Source organism: Astatotilapia calliptera, chromosome 4, assembly GCF_900246225.1.
Source record: "Astatotilapia calliptera chromosome 4, fAstCal1.2, whole genome shotgun sequence".
In the NCBI taxonomy this organism is placed as follows: Eukaryota; Metazoa; Chordata; class Actinopteri; order Cichliformes; family Cichlidae; genus Astatotilapia; species Astatotilapia calliptera.
The window spans coordinates 25,208,191-25,232,331 of NC_039305.1; the positions used below are offsets into that span (position 1 = coordinate 25,208,191).

General features: G+C 40.2%; 1 protein-coding gene across 4 annotated transcripts in view; it reads left to right on the forward strand.

The window, feature by feature from the left end:
• The window catches only part of grin2ba (glutamate receptor, ionotropic, N-methyl D-aspartate 2B, genome duplicate a), a 140,574-nt gene that overhangs the window by 110,391 nt on the left and 6,042 nt on the right, over positions 1-24,141 (forward strand). For all 4 annotated transcript variants that reach the window (XM_026165704.1, XM_026165706.1, XM_026165703.1 and 1 more), the window contains 6 exons: positions 2,213-2,366; positions 3,607-3,732; positions 6,848-7,077; positions 7,191-7,351; positions 8,227-8,414; positions 15,766-16,004. In XM_026165704.1, the coding sequence (XP_026021489.1) occupies positions 2,213-2,366; positions 3,607-3,732; positions 6,848-7,077; positions 7,191-7,351; positions 8,227-8,414; positions 15,766-16,004 (1,098 nt within the window). The remainder of the gene's footprint in view (positions 1-2,212; positions 2,367-3,606; positions 3,733-6,847; positions 7,078-7,190; positions 7,352-8,226; positions 8,415-15,765; positions 16,005-24,141) is intronic.

Here is a 24,141-nt window from a genome sequence, read left to right on the forward strand (position 1 = left end):
GCGTCACGAGTGTCCAGTCCGAGTGCTATATGTGTGGAAAGTGTGCTGTCTCGATCTACCGCGCTCCATCTTTGTCTCCATTGCCTCCATTTTCTTAGCCTCATGTTTCTTTGCACACTTTTGTTTCCTTTCTTTCCTAACCTCATATCAAATTTAATCTCCCTCGTATGCCGGAAAACTCTTTTGGACAGCTAGCAGATAGAGAGTACCCTGTCTGCATCATGTTTTATACATGTTAATGGACAAGGAGAAGGGAACTACAAAGGAACTACAACTTTTCTCCCTTTCTCAGAACAAAGTTTAACTTGAGGAACTGAGCTGTGGTTTTATTCTTTGGAGAGGTTGGTGTTTCAGCCTATTTTGCTCCGCGTGGTTACTGAAGACGAGGGTAAAGTGTTGTATGTATTCTGGGACAGATGTTATTGGAAGGAAGTGAGCAGCTTGACAAGAAGACCGAAAATAAGGTCCACTCTAAAGTTTAAAGTGTTCACCAACCAGAAATCAAATCTACATGCTTTTTCCTCCAGCCTGCAGTGCCGTCTGTCATTGAGATTCTTTTAATGTGCATTTTAAAATATATCTGCTGTGGAAATGTCTGCTTTCTCTTGAATATTCTCTTGAATAAAAAATCACTTTAAAAAATCCACAATCCCTGTTGTGAGCAGTTTAATATAGGAACCAATTTCCTTCTATCAAACTACACCCAGCAATTGTATCAGTCAGCCGAAGAAAGCATCCATCCTCCCTTCAGGAGAGGCTCGTGGGTACAACAGCGAGACATTACTGCTAAATTTTTCAAATGTGTTTTTTGGAACTTTTTCCCTCATGAAAGAAAACTGCTTTCAGCTGCTCCCTTATTAAAAAAAGAGTCGCCACAGAAGGTGGTGCCACATATTTGATTTGCCAGATTTGCCCTTCCTGACACAACCGTGAAGGAGTTTGTGTCCATTCCTGGGATCAAACTGGGGATCTTTTGTTTGTTAGGTGAATGTGCCAAATCAAGTCCCATTTATATCCTTTATATTTAAGAGAAGGCCGACATCCCTTCAGCTGATATCTTTAAAACTGTGAAACTGACAAAAAACACTAGGGGATAAATACAGGACAGAGAAAAAAAAACCCTAAATTTAATTTTGGTCCCAATAATCCCTTTAATATGTCTTCCATAAACAAAGCATTGGTCTAACTCATGCTTTCTATGACCTTTAGATATCTGGAGCTAGGGAGGCAGTACATAATCAGGTCTGTTTGTTTGTTTGTCTGTTTTTTAGCAGTCTAGCATCCACAGTTTCAGAGATATCATTTTCAAATTATGTGTGATGCTAGATACCAATAACAGCTCGAGCTGATTGGTGAAAATCAGGTCAATTGCACACCAAAAGTGAAAATCAGTAAAACCTTTACTCACAATTTATTTTATGGGTCATCTTCAAAATTTACAAAATACTAGGCCTTAAGGGACACGAATACCTACAAGTTGGCTAAGCATCTGACCTCGACCTTTATTATTAGTGCCAGAGGTCAAAGTTGACCTTAAAAAAGTCACATATTGAGTAATGCATCACATAAAAGGGCATAGAGACAGCTGTACAACACACTTTTTTGCGCTGTCTGAGTGCTCTTGTTAACTAATTAACTCTGTGATTACACCGGCCTTGTTTATGATCTACATAACGACCTGTGACATAGGATGCCGCCATATGCTTATGAATTGTGACCATGTGATCATCTTAAAGTCAGTACAAAAACATGTCCTATCGTGAAACCTGCTCGTTGACATGTTAGCTAATCCAGAACTTCTCTGCTAAGAGGCTCGTTTTTCATTCATCCTGAAGCAGAGGGGAACCTGAATAGATGGTATAAACAGTATTTGTTTTCCACATTAATGATCTTAAACTATAAGGATGTCCACCTTTGTCTCTGTTACATCGCCAAACAGGATTGATTCACATTTAGAAAGACTGCACAGTCACCTTCAAATGAACCGATGGCTGTGATATGCTATTTTTATGCTGTTTTATGACCAAAAGCTATTCTTAACTATCTCCATTGAAATAGTTTTTTGGAATGTGTTTGTTGCCACAGCACACAAGACTGCATTCATTGACTTACTCTGCCTCTGTTATTGATAGCTGCCTGACGGATGTGTTGAGAAACAGATAACAGACACACTTTCTCTCTTTCTGCTTTTTTTTTTTTGCATCTTGCCTAGGTGGTGTTAAAAAACGCTCACATGGCCGTCGGCTCCTTGACCATCAACGAGGAGAGGTCAGAGGTCATTGACTTTTCCGTCCCCTTTATTGAGACAGGCATCAGCGTCATGGTCTCTCGCAGCAATGGCACCGTTTCGCCCTCGGCTTTCTTAGGTGAGGAAGGCGAGCTGTAAAAGGTTGGGGGAGGGCGGCAGAGATGGATCAGGGGAAGAGACCAAAGGCTGTGTTTTGACCTGTGTGAGCACTGATCCAGGAGAGACCGGTCAAACTTGTAGGAATGTCTTCTTTTGTGCAGTTTATTGAAAAAAAACTAAACAAAAACACAATAATGGATAAGCCACCAGGCATTTAAGCACTATTCTTAAAGGATTGATCTTCATTTGTGCTCTGATCTGGCGGGTTTTGGAAAGTTTTTTTTTTTTTTAAATCAGCATTTTGAATGTAGGATGGCCTAATGGCCAGTGCACAGGAAGTGGAGTTTAATTTAGTCATGCTTAAAATGCATTGTTCTTTATCAAATGGCAAAAAATAAGAGGAAAAAGCATGCATGTTTGTTAAGCTAGCATAGACAGGCTCCTTCATTTAACTGTATGTGGACCAATGGTGCTTTTGTCCCTAGTCAGCTCCACCAAAGCCCCTTTAAAGAGAACAAAATCCCCTCTGTAGTACAGACCCATATAGTGTATGCAGTTTGTACTGGTGGTGGAGTCCAAAATGATCCATAGAGTCCACCCTAGAGGACAAATTGCATTTTAATATCTTTATATTTACACGTACAGTAAAGCTGGATCCTTTTGAACTGTACAGACTTTTTCAGTTTCACTTAAATGGTTCGACTTAACTCCTAAGAATTCTTGAAATCTTTAAGTTTAAAAGCAATTTTTGCACAAATGTCTTTTCGTTAGCCTTCCTGACAAACGGACAGTGATGACTTTTTATTACGCTGTTTGATTTTTTTCCCCTTTAAAAGTTGAACAGAAAGAGATTTAGTGGCCACGCCAAATGATAGGAGCCAAGTTTCAGCACATTTGCACAGCGAACACTGGAGTGCATGATAATACGGCTAACTGTTTTGCTCCCTGTCTCTTTGCCCTCTTATATTTCCCACTCCCACTCCATTTCTCTGATGCTTCCTTCCTCTTCTCAATCTGGCGCACCACATTTGCATATTTCTCTTGCCCTCTCCTCTCTCTTGCTTCATTTTCTCTTTCTCTCCGCCGCCCTCGCTCTTTTTCCCTCTCCCTCGCTCTCTGCTAATGTCCCTTGTCTATTCCCCGTCTTCTGACTCCTTACACACCCCACCGCCGCCCCACCCATTTACTTATCTCTCTCTGTCCATGCTCCCCCCCTTCTCCCTTCATCTTTCTCTCCTCTTCCCTCTCTCGCCCTCCAGAGCCCTTCAGTGCGGATGTGTGGGTGATGATGTTCGTGATGCTGTTGCTGGTGTCAGCAGTGGCTGTGTTTATATTCGAGTACTTCAGCCCTGTGGGCTACAACCGGTGTCTGGCTGACGGCAGAGGTGAGAGGCTTCAGCGCAACATGCGCACACACACACACACACACACACACACACACACACACACACACACACACACACACACACACACACACACACTAAACCATTCAGTGATATAGATGTAAACAGTCTTATAGCTGGGTTGCCTTCTTCATCTGTTTATCTATGTTTAATATCCACCAATAAATAGACCAGCAGTATTTATATTTCTGCATTTCAGCATTTATATTGATTATAAGTGTGTCAAAGCACTTAGTTCGCAGGTGAAAATGTCACGTTTTCAGTCTTAAAATTACCACAACAAAATGACATCCTGGTTAAAAACTTTGTTTTGTGTGCTGCAGCTGCTCTCTGTGACCTAGAAGATTTTCAGAAAACACATGTACACATGTTGCCTGTGCACGTAGCCCAGGCAGCAGGTCTATTCAGATTTCTTTGATAGGTGAGATGATATTTTAGTGACCTTGGGTCCAAATATCACACGTATTGAACACACATAACTAGGTACAGGAATAGCTGATAAACACTTTGATATACGCAATACACACTTGCATGTTTACCAGCACTTACCCAGCATTTACTTGTCTGTTGTCGGCTTTATTTTCAGACACTTTTTGTTTCAGATTTTTTTTGAAAGCATCTGAACTGACAGCCAAGTTGGAAATTGTGGATATGACACTAAACACCTAATAAGATCCACAGAAATAAATAAATGTTGTGGATCAGTATCAGTTCACAGGTTACTTGTCTTAGCTGGTGAGGTTTATGAATGAGAATGGTGGCCAGTAATTTGGTTCTTCAGAGAAGGAGTGTTCAGTGAGATTTGCAGTCTGAGTAGCTATTTTCTCCAAAGAAACAAGTGCAGGTACAGATGCTTCCTTTCTGTAACAATACAAGAGTTGGCCCGTGTTGTACAAAATGTTTTTCGTTGTTCACAAAAAATGAATGAGACACAGAAACACATTGCAGGCCACCTCCACATATAGCGTAGACCAGCTGTCCTCACTGACCCATTGACTTCATTCTCCTCGTCCTCCTTCACCGGCCTCTCTTTTTATCATTTACAGTTGTGTCTGCAGTGCACAGGTTTCAGCAAATCCTCCAGCGCTGCTCACACCGGACAAGTCATTTGCATTCATTTTCATATTTCACGCGTCAACTCTGACAGCATTCGTCTTAGATCTCCTCAGCTGAAAGGATGAGAAACAAGGGAAAAAAAATCAATGTCTCCCTCAACTCTCTATCTCTAATGTGGCTATATATAGACAATAGTTATCTTTTTTTCATTCCTCTCATCCTTCATCAGCTTCTGGAGAAGATGTACTCCTCCCTGAAGCGCTGTTTTCTTTCTATGTGCCTCCTTGTTTTATCTGCTTGTAGCGCCGTGGGAGTTTGGTATCATGAAGAGTGCAGATCGAAGTTTGGAGTCAGAAGATCTGATGTAATAACATATCAATGACTCGGCTGCAGATTTGTAAAATCTCTGCCCCAATTCATTGAAGTAACTTTCTTGCAAACTTCACAAAGGAGATTTTTGGCACGATAAGGACAGTTTGTCCATGAACAAACGGTCCACACAACAATACACACCCACATGGTTGCACACAAACACCCTCTCATTCTCTCTCACACAATCACACATACCCACACAAATTATGAACCAACTGCTAATCACAGCATAATGGCTGTAATGCACCAGTCTGTCAACTCATAGACGAATGGAACCAACAGCGCTCTAACAAATTACATAAAACAAAGAAAATCTACTTACTGCAGTCACATATAAGATTATATAGGTGACATGAAACAGCAGGTCTTCCTTGTCATCATGTAAATCTGTATTATATTATAAAAATATTAAAAAACAAACCAAGAGCTACATCTCAGACTCTGCAGACCTCATTTAGCAAATATTAATGCGAAAGTTGATGACTGTAAAATTAGAAAAAGACTGAACAAGTGTCACTTGTTTTTGAGGGGTTTGCATGAGAGAATCTCTTCTCTCCAAAAAGGTTTGTAAAATTGCCTCTGAATAAACCACAAAACATCTGGAACAGTTCCGTTTGGACAGGTTTGTCCATAATCCACAGTGACAGTCAAACATAGCATAACAGGACAAACACCTCATACCAACTGTCAAGCATGGCGGTGGAGGGTGATTATTTGGGCTTGGTTTGCCGCCACAGGACTTGGCCACCTTGCAGTTGTTGAGTCTACCATGAACTCTGTTGTATACAAAATACTATCCAACAGCAACAAATCTAATCAAACGAGCAAGTGAAACAAATCTAAACAGAATGTATGACAAAGAAAAGAATCAAGTTGGTCCAACAGCCTAAGTTTAGACCTCAACCTGTATCAAATGCTGTGATAGGACCTTAACAGAGCTGTGCATACACAAATGGCTGCAAACTTAAATGGACAGAATAAACTATGCAAAGAAGAGCAGGCCAAAATTCCTCCATAGCGTTGTAAGATAACATCATAAAGAAAACCATTACTTCATGTTACTGATGCTAAAGGAGATTCTACAAACTAGTAAATTATAGAGCATGCTAAGTTTTCATAGAGTCCTGTGAAAACCTTATTTTTCACATGATTGTATAATACGGTGGCTGGTTTGTGAAGGACACGTTTCAGGTATTTGGACAAGAAGGTGGAGTGTCATGCTATCAGCTAAATCCAGCTTCTTGGTTAATACAGTGAGTTCGTATACTGTATGGCTGCGAAGCACTGACACAGTGCTCAGTAAGATACAAATAACATATTGTAAAGTTACAGTTTAAAGCTGAGTGTGTTACAAACTCTATTTTGAAGCCAGATCCAAGTGGCTACTCAGGTCTAGCATGTTAGCGAGCAAGCGCTTGCTAATTAGCACTAAACCAAAGCTAGTTGTTTGTCATGAAGCAAAGTCCTGGATAAATTTCTTTATCAGAAACATAGAAGGGGAAAAAATGAAACTCCTTGATCATACTGAAATCCTAAAATGAATATATGTAGCAAATTAATTCTAATTTTTGGTTTTGTTCTTCTAAATAGATCACTGATGTCCTGGAGAATTGTTCAACTGCTCCAGAAGTGATCTATTGTCTTTAACCAATAACTCTATTTAATTTAGAGCCCCATGGTCCATCCTTTACCATCGGCAAGGCCATCTGGCTGCTGTGGGGTCTGGTCTTCAACAACTCTGTGCCAGTGCAGAATCCCAAAGGCACCACCAGTAAGATCATGGTATCAGTGTGGGCCTTCTTTGCTGTCATCTTTCTGGCCTCCTACACTGCCAACCTGGCTGCTTTCATGATCCAGGAGGAGTACGTGGACCAGGTATCCGGTCTGTCAGACAAAAAGGTAAGGTGAAAGGTTTCTGTTTGATGCTGTGCCACTCGCTCGTCCTTACCCAATGTTGTGTGAAGACTTATCAGAGTTTTACACGCCTCTCCGTTCTCTGTTTTTATGTTCAGTTCCAGAGTCCCAACGACTTCTCGCCTCCGTTTCGTTTTGGCACTGTCCCCAATGGAAGTACAGAGAGAAACATTAGAAACAACTACCCAGAAATGCACTCCTACATGACAAAGTTTCATCAGAGAAATGTCAATGAAGCTCTGCAGAGTCTCAAGTCTGGGTAAGCATGTTCGCAACAAAGTGGTTAAAAAAGAAAAATGTCAAAATGAAAATGACCACATTTATGTTTAAACTTCACAAATCTATTACTGGCAAATTGTGTTAGAATATATTACTTGAGATACTGAAAAGAGTATTTCGGTCAGTGTCACCCCTAACTGGTCGTACAGATGACTGCCCTTCCCTGAGCTTGGTTCTGCTGGAAGTTCTTCCTATTAAAAGGGAGTTTTTCTTCCCACTGTTGCAAAGTTCTAGGGCTTAGTGGGCTGTCCGATTGTTGGGGTTTTCTCTGTCTTATTGTATGGTCTACCTTACAATATAAAGCACTTTGAGGCAACTGTTTTTGTGATTTGGCATTATATGAAAAAACTGAATTAAACTGAGTGTGCATTTCTTTGTTTTGGGCACAGTATTATTTATTATGGTGCAATCTGCTTTTTGTTCATTTCAATTGATTGAATGCTTTTTGGAATGGTGCTAATCATGTTTTAAAGTACCCAGAAGCACTATTGGACTCACTACGATGATCAGAATGTCTGTTTCAATAGAAGTGTAAAATTCAGGCTACGATGACTTAAAAAGTAATCACTGCGAAATTCTCTTGTTTGTCTTGCTTCATGTAAATATATCTCAGCTGAATACGTCCAATAATACTATCACTCCCCCTCTTCAGTTTCATCAAGTGCGCCTTTTCGCCAGTTTGTGTGCCAGCCCCAGCCTTTGGCAAACCAAGTGGAAGTCTATTAGACTTATCAGCAGCTTAGAGCTATTTAGCAGGTTAATTGGAATGTTGTAGCTGTGATGTCTGACTCCCAAGTGCTAATTAATTGTAACCTATCGCTCCTCCTCTTTGTCCCTCGCTCTCTTCTTCTCCAGCAAACTAGACGCTTTCATTTACGATGCGGCCGTGCTGAACTACATGGCTGGCAGGGACGAGGGCTGCAAGCTGGTGACCATTGGCAGCGGCTACATCTTTGCCACCACGGGGTACGGCATCGCCATCCAGAAGGAGTCGCTCTGGAAGAGACATGTGGACCTGGCCATCCTGCAGCTCTTTGGAGACGGTGAGCGAGCGAGCTGACACTCCACCGTTTAATGATGTCACGCGCGCAGCTGTGCTGATGCGATGAGTTGTATAATTACACATAAACGGATCGGATAGACGCAGAGATAAGACCAGCTTAACACAGACGTTAACAGATCAAAAACTTCTCCGTGACCTTGAGGCAAATATTAAAGGATAGGTGTGCCCAACTTATTCTGTTGACTTATTCTTTTGGGATAACATTGTGTTCACCAAACTGTTTAAACTGTGTTATGACAGCAGGACAAGCTGAAAAACAATTATCAGATGAACTAACCCAGGTTACTATCAGGCAAATTTGAAATTCAATGCACCTGAAAAACCTTACGATCCCTTGTTAGACACGAAAACCATTTGTGTGTACGGCTGTGCAGTACTGAGGGCATCTCACATGTAAGGGGTAGGGAACTCCAGGCCTCGAGAGCCGGCGTCCTGCAGGTTTTAGATGTGTCCTTGTTCCAGCACAGCTGATTTAAATTACCTCTTCAACATGTCTTGAAGTTCTCCAGAAGCCTGGTAATGAACTGATCATTTGATTCAGGTGTGTTGACCCAGGGTGAGATCTAAAACCTACAGGACATCGGCTCTCGAGGCCTGGAGTTCCCCACCCCTGTCACATATGAACGAGCAGATAAAATCCCAGACAAGCAGCTGAGAGTTCGGATCTGACAAACGTGGCTGACCTGTGAGTTTATTTGAATGACTGAGTGCCTCATGTGTTTTTGCACCATTTTACTTTTCTAATCTTAGCTAATGACTTCATGTCTACAGTTTTCATACATTATTGCCAGCAGGAAAAAGAACTAACGTATGAAAATGCGATTTAAGTAAGAGCTATAATGGGGGGAAGAAAACTAAAGCTCCATCAATATGAACAGCTTGAGGCTTTGCTGTAGGCTCGTTCTTATGAATATTGTCCAGTGTAGACTTTCTTATTCTTCAGGTTCTGCATTTTTGATTTAAAAAAAAAAAAAAGAAGCTGGACGAGCAATGATTCTCTGTTTATACTTACTGACCACCAATTGGAGATCTCAGACAAAAGCAGGTAAATTCAGCAGCTTTCTAAAGTCCTCTCAGACTTAATTCCTCCCCCGCTTTTTTGTTGGCATGTGAAACAGAGCTCGCTTTAAGTGAGATCATGTGACTGAAGCAGGAAGTTTAGGATGCTCCTCTGCCTGAAAAGCCTTTAGATTACTTAGGACAGGGGTCGGCAACCCTGGGCACAGCTGGCACGCGAAGGGTTAACTGATGGCACGACACGCAGTGAGTAAATCTGAGAAGGTGCATTAAAAAAATAAATGGCCGTGCCACCGGTGCACATCATATAGAGCGTTATTAAATGTATTGCTAATGCGATGGTTGATATGGCACATTAACTTCTGAGGAAATGTTAGATGATACTCATCATCAGAAAGGTGTCCGACCCCTGACTTAGACGTATGTTTAAGGCTGTCTTGTCCAAAAAACTACAAAGTTTCTTCTGGTGAATTTTGCTGAATCCGATCGTGCAAACTGCTGTTTGATTGACTGTTTCCTTGGCAGCCGTGCACCCTTAAACAGAATCTCCACCAACATTTGACAGAGGAGGAGGGTCAGGGTCACTGGCTATACCTTTTTAACACCGTACGTTTGTCACTGGCTAGTTTTAAGGGTCATTTCACAATTTTTTACAAACTGCCTTTTTTCCTCTCTTGATTTTTCTCTCATGAGTTTGGCGGCGGTGAATCCACTGAGGTTAAACTAATAGACTTTCAATCCTCAACAGCATTCTTGACTTGCTGTGCTGTTATACTGAGATTTTTCTTGCCATGTGCTCCTTTCCGTCTACCAGGCGTTCTTTTTTGTTTGCTTTTGCTTTTGACTATGAACCCAACTGTTGATTTTGGCAAACCAACTAGCTTTGATACGGCTCTAATAATTTCTTATCTTCTTCACTTGCTCGGCTGACTCTTTGCTCTGCATATTGCCAGGGTGCTCCCACTCAAACTAAATGGTAACTGAATTAGCTACGAGCCTCATGTGAACTCTTCCACACCCCCAAAAAAAGAAAAGCCAATTTCGTTTTAAAACTGCTACAATTCTGGCACTGTGTGATAGAAGAGCTATATCTCACACACAGTTCTTTCTGTATCACTAGTGAGGCACAGAGCCTGAAGACTAAGAAATGTGTAACTGTCTATATACTTACAGTCTGGACTGTATTAGCGTGAAATACAGTATTTTCATGAATGTTTGAAATCCCTTCCCTTCACTCATGCAAGAAAAAAAAATCTCTCTCAGACTGTAAAATTGTTGATCTCACCCACTCCCATCTGTTCAGGAAAGGATTTTGGAGAGAGCTAGGATAAAAATCATACTTTTTCTTGTGCGTCTGCTTTGCTCTGCGAGTCAAATGTACTGTAAGTCCACTCCCACATATTGTATCTCAAATGCAGAGTGAAAAAGTAAAACGTTAGGAATACAAGTTGAAATTTAGCTCCCACTGTGGGAAGCTGGTGGTTTATGATCATGTTTGCCGTTTATGGGAGACTGTGCAAAGCTCTCTGGGGTTTGTTCTTTAGAGACACACTTTGTCCCAGCTGTAGCTGCAGCATTAATGAGTCTGTGAATGAGCAGGAAATAAAATGCGTTCCAAATGTTCATTTTTGAGCTCTTCGTCACGCACAAATTAAAACGTCACCAACAATGGCTAGTTGTGAAGTTTAACCACTTTAACAGCCTGGTTTTGATATACAGTTAATTCAGTATGGGAAGTGTAATGGAAGTTTTGTGTGTGTCTGTGTGTGTGTAGGTTCAAGTGCGTGTGGTGTAGCTAGTTTATTTGGGCACGGTCCAGAGTGTTGTGAGCATCCTGAGCCAAGGGCCCTCAGGGGCCTGCTATAGTGTGTCCCAGTTAGAGGTGCCAACATAGCTCCTGGTGTATTTCTAAACCGTGTGTGCATTAGTGTGCGGGTTTGTGTGTGTGTGTGTGTTTGCGTGCACATGTAAATATGGGTCAGCCCTCCAAAAATGAGTGCCTGCCTGTGTGTGTGTGTGTGTGTGTGTGTGTGTGTGTGCGCGCAATGGGCTACAAAGTAAAAGCAGTGTAGAGATTCTGATTATTTATGACACCGGTTTATTTTTATCAACCTACATGCGATTCAGGAAGAGTCTTTTGTGTGCTTGTTGCTTATTGATGATCAGTTAGGTTAGTCGTAGAATTAACTTAATAACCCGTCGAACTTAGTTGAGAGTAATTTATGTGTGTGCTTGCAAATGTGAATGTGGGTCGGCTCGCTGTAACATCCCCGTGTGCCACTGCAAAAGCATTAATACAGAAACTGAGCGGCCCTGTCTGGCCCCTCTCAGGATTTCAATGTCACTTTACCACGCCTCGCCATCCACTCCCCTCCTGGTGGCCTAGAAAGTGATCAGACTCAAGCGGCGAGCGCAGTGGCCTGATATGCAGGCTGGAAGAGAGTCGGGGTAGTTTGACGCAGGCCTGAGCAAAAAATATATCACAGCTGTCCTGAAAGTTAAACTGCAAAATTTCCTGTTTCACTTTTAAACGGAATCATTCGTTTGCTTCTGATGAACTTTTTGCCCTTGAAATCAGTGAAAGACCTGTTGCATCATTACAGAGATACCGGGCATCGGTGATGTAATAGTTACTTCTTATTCCGTCATAAAATATACTTCTTTAAGATTTTATATGACATTTTGTAACAAGGTTATTAGATTTTAGACAGTGACTAAAATTAAGAATAGGAAAGATGTCTGTATTTTGTTTATCACATAGCAAAGCTCCATAGAAGTTAAAGATGTAGTTTCTGGCTTAGATGAGACGATAGAGCCAACTCAGATATTTAGTCTGCATTTTAATCATTTACAGTATTGGCTCATTACGTGGCATAAAATTGCAATTTAATGTTTTCTGGAGATTAAACAAACAGATTATGCTAAGCTACTAACTAAGCTACTAGCTAAACTATTAGCTTATCTTATATCATACAAAAATCAAAGAAACGACTGACTTTGACGTGTAACTCTCTGCTCCCACAAAAAAAAACCATGTTTCAAAAAATGTTGTAATGCTGCTTTAAAGTGTAGAAGTCTAGCATTCCCTCAGAGTTACAGCAGATTGGTTATGCTACGGTCACACTAGGGAAAGCAGTTGTTGGGAGACCGCAGCATGACCGAAGTTATTAGAACATGTGCAATTAACTGTGATCTCATTGCTTTTTGAAATTTTCTTTTTGCTTTCGAAGATGGGGACCTGGTTTGCAACCACTCGCAGTCAGTTGCCAACTTCTATGTAACTTTGCTGCTTCGAGACATAAATAAGACCTAGTTGGTCTCTTAGTTGCATGCAATCTGTTTATGGCAATATGGCAATAAACTGTAATAAATCAGTAAAAATCACAAATCGTTGCCATATACATAGATATAAATTCTGAAATAAAAGTTCAGATTAACTACCTAAGTCTAGCAAGAACCTCGTAACCTCAAATTTTGAGATAGTTGCTGGAGGTTGATGATTTAATTCGATTATGTAGCGGCAACCTTGCTTTTTTTATTTATTTATAATACTATAACCAAAATATAGCAACCAGCTGAGTTAAGGAGTTGAGTCCCCCATTGGAAAGAGACCTCTGGTTCCCCAGAGGTTGAGTGTGCAACATCATCAACCAGTAGGAAATAGTTTGCTGCTGCAACATCTTCAATTGCCAAATGCAAAATGCAAATAAATAAATAAAGCATTTCCGTCACCAGGCAACCACCAATTTTTTTTCCTAGTTGTAAGGCGTTTGTTGGCCAATTTTTATTTTAGTGTGACTGAGTCATTAAATAACTAAACCAAACAGTGAAAATCCACTTGAATAGACCTAGACAACTGAAATTCCACTCACTTGATTTTGCAGTCTCATGTCATGGACTTGATCATTAAGCAGAGATAGCTATCATTTTCATCTGAGTCAGGAGCAGGTGACATGAGTCATGAGATTCATGTACAGGCTAGAGGTGGGCTGATCGATCCAAATTTTGATAGTATCAATACCAACACTGGTATCGGTATTAGATCGATACTAATGCAATTGGATCGATACTTTGTTTCTATCCTCATAGTTCAGTATAAATTGTGTTGAATAGATTTTTATTAGCATTTTTTATAATAAAAAAATATACCCCAAACATGCACTATGAAAAATGTCTGAACTTTTTTCTGTTCACTGTTACGTCAATTCTTTTTAGCCTATAGCACATTTAAACAACTGAAGCTGACACAAAGGCCTTTAAAGACAGGCACATTTACATTCCAGCTCTCTTAAAAAAAACCAGTACCAATATATAAGAACAAAATCACAACACTGTCATTTGATGTTCATTAAAATCTCTTCAGAATTTGGCAAATCAACGACGATTCAGCTCATAAATCATGACACTCTTTTATAGGTTAAAAGTATCGGTATTGACATCGGCAATACTGCCCTTAATTCACTTGATATTGGATCGATACCAAAATTTGCAGTATCGCTCAGCAGTGCTAAAGGCTCCTAGAGATGTTAATGAATCTTGAGTTGAATGTTTAGAGGGATTTGTAGGGAGGGGTTTGGAGGACTGGAGGAAAGTTGAAGTCAAAAAGCTGTCAGTTACATTAACCTTTATTAACACTCCTTACAAGTCCTGAACAAACACTTAGGCTCAGGTTCCTTTATTGATACCCATAGGTAAATTTGTTTTGCAGTTCAAAGTGCAGGCAACCCTTCTACCAGACATCAAACGCCAATACTGGACAATTGTAACATAGACACAATAAGAAAAATAAAAGGGAAAAAAGTGAGAGTGTTCCAGTAAAAATAGTAAAAAAAAAAAAGGCATATAAGCAAATTTGCTATCGTTTAATAAAGAATATCAACTAAGACAAAGTCGTTTCTCTAATGCTTTCTCCTGCATTTAAGGACTACAAACCTCTGTCCAAAGGGAAGAAGCTGAATATCCCAACAAAAGGGGTGGGAGTCATTATTTAAGATGGAGCTGGTCCTTCTCTGCAGCTGTCTGGTATACAGAGACTCTAAGTTGAGCTGTGATGTACCTCGCAGCTTCCCTAACCAGTTCACAATTTGCATCACTTTGTTTCTGTCCTTCAGAGATAGGTTACCGTACCATGATACCAAGGAAAAGATAAAACAGACTCAGTAAAAGATCTATTAAATAGTGTCTTAGTCTCAGTCTTATCCGTGTGAAAGGAGGACAGTTTCTGTATGAGAGTGTGAAACACTGTAACCGTGTCCTGGATTTTAAGCCAGTCAACTACAGTTGTTGTCTCCTCTCACTCTGTATTCTCTGATGTCCATTGAACAACAAAAAGATGAGCAGGTTTTCCCACTAAAATCAGCACTAAATGAAAACTAGTGACAAAGTGGCATACTGACTCCCAGGAGACAGCCCTAACTAGAGATGCCACTGTCAGAATAGCTGCACAAGGGTTCCAGTTACTGTTTATCAGTAGATCTAAGTAGAGGCAGCTGGGTGATGTATCTGTATTTATGCCTTTGTGTGCAGTGCCTCTTTTTTTTACGTTTACATGCTGCGGAGACGCTTGTTGATGCTCAGAGGCCAGGCTGGGCTGTGTGTTGGTGGAGTTGCGCTGACGTGGAGCGACAGCGGCTGAATGTATGATTAATTAACCGACGCCTGTCCTGCCACAGTCAGCTTTGATAGAGAACAGCTCGTGATGAAACAGAAGGTGACCCACAAAAACAAGCACAAGCTCGGGGACTAGCGTCAGATGCATACCAGATACCTATATATGCAATTATTTGGAGAAAACAATGCAAATAAGACTAATGTGATTAACATGTGACTGGTGGCATGTGTGTTTTACTCTTCCTCTGTCTGCTGTGAAGCTGCTGCAGAATTTAAGATCTGTATTTCACTTCTAACCACCCTGACCCCCCTTTTCTCTTCTGCCCGCCATCTTCCGTCTTCTCTTCTTCTGTTGCATCATTTTCTCCATCCCTCATGTCCTCCAATACCCATCTTGTTATTACATCATGTCCCTCTTCTCTACTTTATATAATACTTCCATTCCCTCTTTTTCACACTCCTTTCTTTACTTCAATTCCACATCTCAAACATAAAAACACTTCCCCCACATATCCTCACTGTGCCCTCCTTCTTCTTCTCTTGTCCGTCCACGTACGCCCCTCCTGTCTCACCTCCATCCAATCCCCTCCTTGTTGGCCTGCTCCTCGTCCATCTCTTCTCACCATCTGTTTCTTCCTTCGTCCTGTCACTTTCTCCCTCCCTTCGTCTTCTTCCCAAAACCTCATGCCAATACCTCTGTCCAGGTGAGATGGAGGAGCTGGAGTCCCTCTGGCTGACAGGGATCTGCCACCATGAGAAGAATGAGGTGATGTCCAGCCAGCTGGATGTGGACAACATGGCTGGCGTTTTCTACATGCTAGGTGCTGCCATGGCTCTTTCACTCATTACCTTCATCTGTGAACACTGGTTCTACTGGCAGCTGCGCTTCTGCTTCATGGGCGTCTGCTCCGGCCAGCCCGGCTTCGTCTTCTCAATCAGCAGGGTGAGAAAGGGTGGGGAAAAGTGGGCTATTATAGCAAGAAAAGGCTCTTTGTTAATACTTTGACCCTAGCTATCCAAATAAGATAATAGCTGCATGTTGGAGTACCATCAAATACACAATTTTTCAATTCAGATACTTCAGTATGTGTATTTCATGTTGTACCCTTCGTATCATTGCTACATATTTACTTATGTAGTAAACATTGTGAGTTGGGGTGCTGGTTTAGCTCACTGTAGTGAGCAGGCAACCATATGCCGCATAGCAAAGGGCTGCGGCCGCATGTCTTCCGCTTTCTTATCAGTCTTCACTGTTTATATCAAAAAGAAAGCCATAAAAGGGCCCCTAGTTACACAGGCCTAGAGACCTGTTGGCAACCTTGACTGGTTGCAAGTGGTAGATGGTAGTTGCTGTAAAATCTATTGCTAAAGCTAAGTCATCTAAAGCAGTGGTCCCTGACCTCTTTTGCGCCACGGACCGGTTTAATGTCAGGCAATATTTTCACAGAACGGCCTTTAAGGTGTCGGAGGATAAATACAACAAAGTAAAATGATATAACCAAGACAAAAACTGTGATATGTTGTAAATATAATAATAAACGTGAATTCACTGTGTAATTGTGTAACTTTATTAGCAGCATCCTCCTGAAATGCACCAGCAACATTGAGAGTAACGTCCTCCTCTCTCAGGTAAACCAAGTTAACGATAAAAACCCTGAAAACCATAAATTTCACTCCTGAGCCTCAAATCTCGCGGCCCAGTACCAAACGGCTCACAGACCGGTACGGGTCCGTTGCCCGGGGTTTGGGGAATGCTGACCTAAAGCCCCTGGTAACCACTGGTCACTAGGAAAAAATGTGTATTCCCTAACCGACTGGCCAGCAGTTGTGGGATGTTGCTTTCTGTCGCTTGGTAGAATTAGTTACAGTATACAGTGTTGCATCAAAAACCCATTTACAATTGCTTTGGTCACCCATAGTGGAAAGTTTTAAGCCTAATTTTAAAAGCAGAGAGGGTGTCTCTTTCCCAAATCCAAACTCGGAGCTGGTTCCACAGAAGATATTGAGAAAAGCCAAGAAAGACTATTATAATAAACTTTTTCAGGAAAACAAGAATAATATTAAGGGCATTTGGAATATTTTTAAAGAAGTATTGGGTAACAAGAACACACCCTCAGATCGGCCTATTTATTTCATTAAGAATAATCAAGTTGTCGATGACAAGATTGAAGTAGCAAACGAATTCAGTTCCTTTTTTGTAAATGTTGGGCCTACTTTAGCAAATTTAATTAGAAAATATGACGACCCAGAATATGAGAAAGTCTAGAAAGGAGAAAGTAGAGTGCTTAATTCTATATTCTTAGCTGATATTACCATAAAAGAAATAGTAGCAATTGTAGAAAACTTTAAAAATAAAAAACCTACTGACTGTGATGGTATAGACATGGTTATAATTAAAAAGACTTTAGGCTGTATAAGTATTCCTCTTTGCTATATTTTTAATCTCTCGTTACAATCAGGAATATTTCCTGATCGAATGAAAGTGGCAAAAGTGATACCCTTATATAAATCAGGAGATAAGCATAGTTTTAACAACTATAGGCCAGTGTCTCTTTGTCACAGTTTTCAAAAGTACTTGAAAAACCTTTTGCGCAAAGACTTGATAGTTTTATTGAAAAAAATCAACTAATAAATGAAAATCCATTTGGATTTCGTAAAAATAGATCAACGGCATTAACATTGTTGACTTTCATTGACGATATTTCATCTGCAACCCATAATAATAAATACACAGTTGGGGTATTCGTTGATTTAAAAAGAGCTTTTGACACGTTACAACATTCTATTTTGATTTCTAAATTGTATAATTATGGTGTGAGATCAGTGGCATTGAATTGGTTAAGGAGTTATTTAGAAAATAGGTCGCAATATGCACATTATCTCGGCAATACTTCTGAAAGATTGAAGATTGTATGTGGCATTCCTCAAGGTTCTACTTTGGGACCTAAACTTTTTAATTTATATATTAATGATATCTGTGACGTATCAAAAAGGTTCAGTTTTATTTTATTTGCAGATGACACAAATTTTTATTGCTCAGGAGTGAATTTGAAAGATTTGGTTGAAATTATGATTTCTTAGATGTTAAGATTAAAAAAATGGTTTGATGTAAATAAATTATCTTTGAATCTGACAAAAACGAAATTCATGTTATTTGGCAATTGTGTAAAGGAGGAAGAAGTCATTATGTCCATTAATGGAGAATTGATTGAAAGAGTTACTGAATTTCGCTTTTTGGGTGTAATAGTAGATGAAAATTTGACGTGGAAATCACATATTTAGTATATTAGAAAGGAAGATGGTTAAAAACATTTATATTTTGGGAAATGTAAGAGATTTATTAGATTACAAAACAATGCACATTTTATATTTTTAACTTTTTTTCTTATACTTTAGTTACTGTGTCAAAGTTTGGGGGAATACATATGAGAATACTATAAAACCTCTAAACTTATTACAGAAGAAAGCACTACGAATGATTCATAACGTTAAATATAGAGAACATACAAATAAATTCTTTATAAAATCAAAATTATTAAAATTAGGAGATTTAGTGAAACTACGGACACTATTAATTATGTTTAAGGCTAAAAATAATATTTTGCCTTTTAAGTTACAAAGAGTATTTTTAATGTGTTCGGGGGGAGAAGACAGCAGAAGGAAATTTTATTTTAAGCATCAGCTAGCTAGGACTACACAAAGATGAATGAGTCCAACGGTTAGGGGTATACGACTGTGGAACTCTCTTCATTATAATTTAAAGAATTGTATACATTTACATTGTTTTAAAAAGTGTTACATGTCTAAAATGATAACTCAATATGAAGAATGTGAATAAAATTGGTGTTAATAGAAAAAAGATCCATTATTTTTTTGCCTCATTTATTTTATTTACTTATCTTTTCTCCTTGTTACTATGTGGAGTGGTATATTCTGATTGTAAATTTGTTGTTTGGTTTGAGTTAGGACTTGAAATAAGTGTTAATGTTAGTTTGTTCCTTGATTTTTGGTGCCGACTTACAATATAAGTTGGATTGTAGATAGGGGGCAGGGTTTAATAAGAATATTTTCTTCCTACTGCTCCTTTTCACACATGGTTGCAGTGCTTTACTGATAGAAAATGTGGTTGGTTTGTCTGAAAGAACTAGCTGTGGAAACTGTTGTACAAAGTGTGAAATAAATAAATAAATAAATAAATAAATAAGAGGGGCCCAAAAACTGAACCCTCTGCCTCCCATTCTACTTTTAAATACTTTAGAAACCACAAGTAAGCCTGGGAAGAGGGAAGTGCTTTATTGGGGTGACAAGATACTTTGACGCCCTTAAGATAAGATAGAGTCTGATAAAAACTTTTTAAGTGAGGAGAAGGATTTTAAACTAATTCTAGATTTAAAAGGAAGCCAGTGAAGAGAAGCCAGTGTGGGAGAAACATGCTGTCTTTCTAGTTCCTGTCAGTACTCAAGGTGCAGCGTTTGGATCAACTGACAGCTTTTCAGGGAGTTTTTAGGATTTCCCTATAATAATAAATCGCAACATTCACCCTAGAAGTAATAAATATATGAACTAGCTTCTGAGCATCAATATGAGACAGGATATTTCTAATTTTAGAGAAACTGCACAAATGGATATTCGTTCGCTATATAAGAACACAGAGGGACATATTCTGGTCAAAAATAACTCAAAAATTCCTCACAGTTTGGTGTAGCGCCCTTTTTGCCACTTATTTCACCCAACAACAGCCAGCAAGCAATTGCCTAAAAGTTGGGAAATATACATTTTTTTCCCTGTGGTTGCTAGATGGTTGCCAACCAGTCTCTAGGCCCATGTAACTGAGCCCTTAGCTTGTATTGGCAACAAGGCAATAATACAACAATATGCTTAACTTACAATATAAGGCCTCAATTAACAGAGTTTTAAGTTTTTTACAACGATGTCGGGGGTGCAGCTCCATCTAGTGGCAGATGGCTGCATAATATATTGGACACAACAATTTACTGGTATTGTGCATCAATTAAAATGTAAACAATTAGATTAAATGACTAGTACCTCTTGAAGGCTTAGCGACTAGTGATAACAGTTTCCACAATTTTCTTCATTGTAATAATTATTATTGTCAGCTCACAGGTATGAATGACAGCAGCCAAAACAGTACAGTTATTTGGTCGTGGAAAGGCTGCTCTAAAGTAGGTGGTACAAGACATCCAGCTGGCTATAATTCAAATTAACCTCTGCGTAACTGAATCGTCCTCGTCTGTGAAGTCACCATCATTACTCATTACTTCATTACTGTCTCTAATGGCTCACAAATGAAGGTGCTTTACTCTTTAAGGCCTAAGAGATTCTAAAAATTCAAAGATGCATTCCACTTACCCAAATCAAACTACCGCTGCCAAAGTACACACACACATGTAGAGAGAGCTTTCTCCTTTACTTTTGATGCCTTGGCCTTTCTGATGCCCATGAGGTAAATATTTACAAAATGCTGAGCTGAAATCAATACTTCACTCAACAAAAAATCAGCCACGGAACCGGAGAGGGTAGATTACCGGGTCCCAGGAGACCAAAGTCACCCCCAAGGTATTTGATTTGCATTCCAATTGTTTTGACATGGCTCCGGTGTAATTCACTGTGCGCCTGTGAAGGTGAAACACTGCATGCTAAACCACGTGGCTAATTTACAGCAGAGAAGCCACACACTGCTGCTTTCCGCCTCCATTTGATATGCTGTTGTGGTGCTGGGTCGGCTTGTGCCAAGAAAACAAGGCTTTGTATTTAAAAAAAAAGTAGAAAAAAGTACCCCTCCTTGCTCTCATATTCCGCTCCAGTGCTCAACTTTGATTATTTTGTGTGGTGTTAATTTTGCGCCTGTGCTGTAGCGTCGTTTACGCCTGTCCGTGTCTGTTTTTTTGTAGAACGAGCATGGCATACTTGTTGCTAAAATGTCAGCCGATTTCTCCTTTCCATAGACAGGCTGGTTGTTGTTGTTCATTATTGCATCATTACAATTTGTATGGGAACCGGATCAGAGACCAATTATGCTTTGTGTAACATTCAGCGATTGCTCTCATTTACAGAAATTACCGGCGTCTTTGCTGCGATGTGACAAAATAAATGAACGCTGTGTGTCCGCAAATACAGCCAGATGATTCAGCATGTTAAAATATTCAGGGGAAATATTCATTGGGAGCGTCGATTTGCATGTGTAGCACAGATCACGGGAATTGTGGAACAGTGGAAGCTGCTGTTTATTATCTTTTGGCCAAGACGTCGCATTGTCTCCTTCTCATTTACTTGAGTGTTTTCTCTCCAGCCGTGTGCTTTCTCTTCCCTCTTTTTCCTCTCTTACGCTGCCACTCCGATTGATTCCGCTTTTTTAATTTCACAGCATAATCCAATAAACCTTATTGTTATTGCAGCAATTAACATTTAAGCTCGGCGGTGTAAAAAATGAGACATCTGCCACGGCTGGTGTGAGTCACGTGGCTCCGGTCATGGCTTCACGGTCGGTTAGCGCTCCCCCCTCGGCAGATCTGTGAGCAGTTCTCCCCCCGGCTACCTGCTCCTCCAGGTCCCACCTGGATCACTGAAACAAATTAATTATATTGATTTAAAAGCCTCTAATGACTTAAGAACTGTAAATGTATTAGAGGTTTAATCGCTCCACTTTTCACAGGCCTCAGATCGCGTCATGGCTAAGTTCGTTTGCATTAAGGAACACATGCTTACAGCACGCTCAGGCTGTATTAAATTATACGCCGCTACCTGTTCAGACGCTGTTCTATTTGCAATCAGGAGCTCTTATAGATTTTGATGTGATACCTTGGATTCTGAGGAGTTCTCTGGCCGCCGTTATTTCTTTTACACATCCTGACCAAACAATCAGCTACTGTGGAACCAGCCCTGCCAACTGTTACTTTATGTGGGCCTGCAGAGTAGACAAAATCTGCTGGTGAAGATTAAGCATGCAGTCTCGTCCTAGACTCAATGCTTCTCATTCTTTCTCTGACTGGTTGCTACTGCTTATTCATGCATAAAAGAAATGTTAAAAAAAAAGTGCAAATATTTATCTCGATCTCGCCCTGTAAATCGTTACAATGTTAATTTTACCCTCCGCTATCAGGTTAAGTGCTAATGAGGGAAGCTTGCCGGCAAATTAAGCTGAATGTCGCAGAAAAAAATCTTCCCAAAAGTTGATTATATCATAGATGTCACGGGAGGGAGGATGTGACAGATTCGGCAGCAGGTGGGGTGTAATCAGAACAATAAAATAAGAAAAACAAAAGCGATGAAGGGATGACTAATTATACAAACAGCCAGATGGAAAAAAGGAAACACAGATGACATGGAGAAGGACCGGATAAACATTAAAAGATGGTTCTGAGTTGGGGGAAAAGAAAAGAGGAATTTCACAAAGGTGGGCGTGTGCGCTTTCCTGAATACTGTTGAGTCATTTTGTATTTATATTAACCTCATAGTTTTAGCCACTGTCAAGCTTTGCGTACTTGGCTGTTAACCGACTGTGAAATTAAAAGAAGTAATAACATTATTTAAAAAGAAGAATGAGGGATGAAGCCTTTCTGCTGCAATGCAGCCACTGTCCATGTAACTAATTAATTACTAGAAACAAGTGGCTTGGGAAAGGAAAAGTCAGGCTCAGGTGATGATATTGTTGGGTAAAAGGAGGAGAAGAAGAAGATCTGACATCCAAGACAGACTTCGCCTTATGACGGGACCTTGACCTCTGCAATGGGATGATCTTTGATCTCTAACAGTGGTTCCCGTCGTCATCTGCAGGGAAAAAAATGAGTAAAATCATTGTCGGGAATTGATCCGATACTTTACAGTCCCCATCTGTCAAGCCTGGTTTGCGCTCTGCTGTACATCCATTTTTATCTGAATATTGTATCGTAGATCACTGGATGCAAATGGAGCAGTTTGTCTTTCTGTCACTATGATGCTCAGCTAGTGTCTCCTTGGCTTGGCCTTTCTCTTCATCCCTAATAACTGCCGAAGGATATTGTTCAGCTGAATTCTAATCACATTGAGTAAAAGTATTGATTGGCGGGGTCCGAGGAGTTCTTCCAGCCACTTGGCCTTTATCAATCATCACCCATCAAGGTACACTATCCTCTCTGAATCTTCACACTGTTTGCGCACTCGCACTGCCCCACTTTATTTCACATCAGTGAATATGCCACATTTCTGTATATAAAGGACATCTATTTCCCTTACCGCATACAGCGAGGTGTTGACAGAATCGATACCGAAAGCCGTAGCGTTTTTTTTATGTTTGCTTGCTTTGCCGTCTCAAAGTTTTTCATTAAACTCACCGGCTCTTTTTTTCCCCTTCATCTTTTTTATGAGACGACACATCTGATGTCATTGGTTGTGTTTCTGTGCCATTAACTACCACGAAACATAAATTTTGAATCATATCAGTGCATTTCCAGTTTTGTACCCACTGTGAAGAGATGACATAAAATACGACATTAAATAAGATTGACTGATTGCTGGTGGGTTTGTGTGTTTTTCAGTCGTGAGGCCTGTCCTGTCCTCTCCAGGTAGCTTCACCCCCCATCTTTAAAATAAATCATAAATCTAGTGCCCTTGGTTACCTGGTCTATGTAGACAACCTGGATTGACTGATGTAAAACTTTATCGCTTCTGTCAGATATGTGGGATGGATGGGTGGACACTGTGGCCAAAACACCTCTGTTGGCTTGTGTTACAATTCAATTCAGTTCAGTCCAGTTCAATTTTATTTACATATCACCTTTATGCTGTAAGGTAAAGATCGTACTATAATACAGAGAAAAACCAACAATCAGACGAGCAAGCACTTGGCGACAATGGGAAAGAAAAACTCCCTTTTGACAGGAAGGGGAAGGAGACAGGATAAAAAACGCACTGTTGAAAAGAGCCAAAGATTAATAATAACGAATGATTAACTGCAGACTGGCATATAAACAGTGTGAGTGAAAAGAAATGAGTGAGGAAGTGCATTATGGGAAGCCCCCTCCCCCGCAGCCTAGGCCTATTGCAGCCTAACTAAGGGAAGATGTAGGGTCACCTGATCCAGC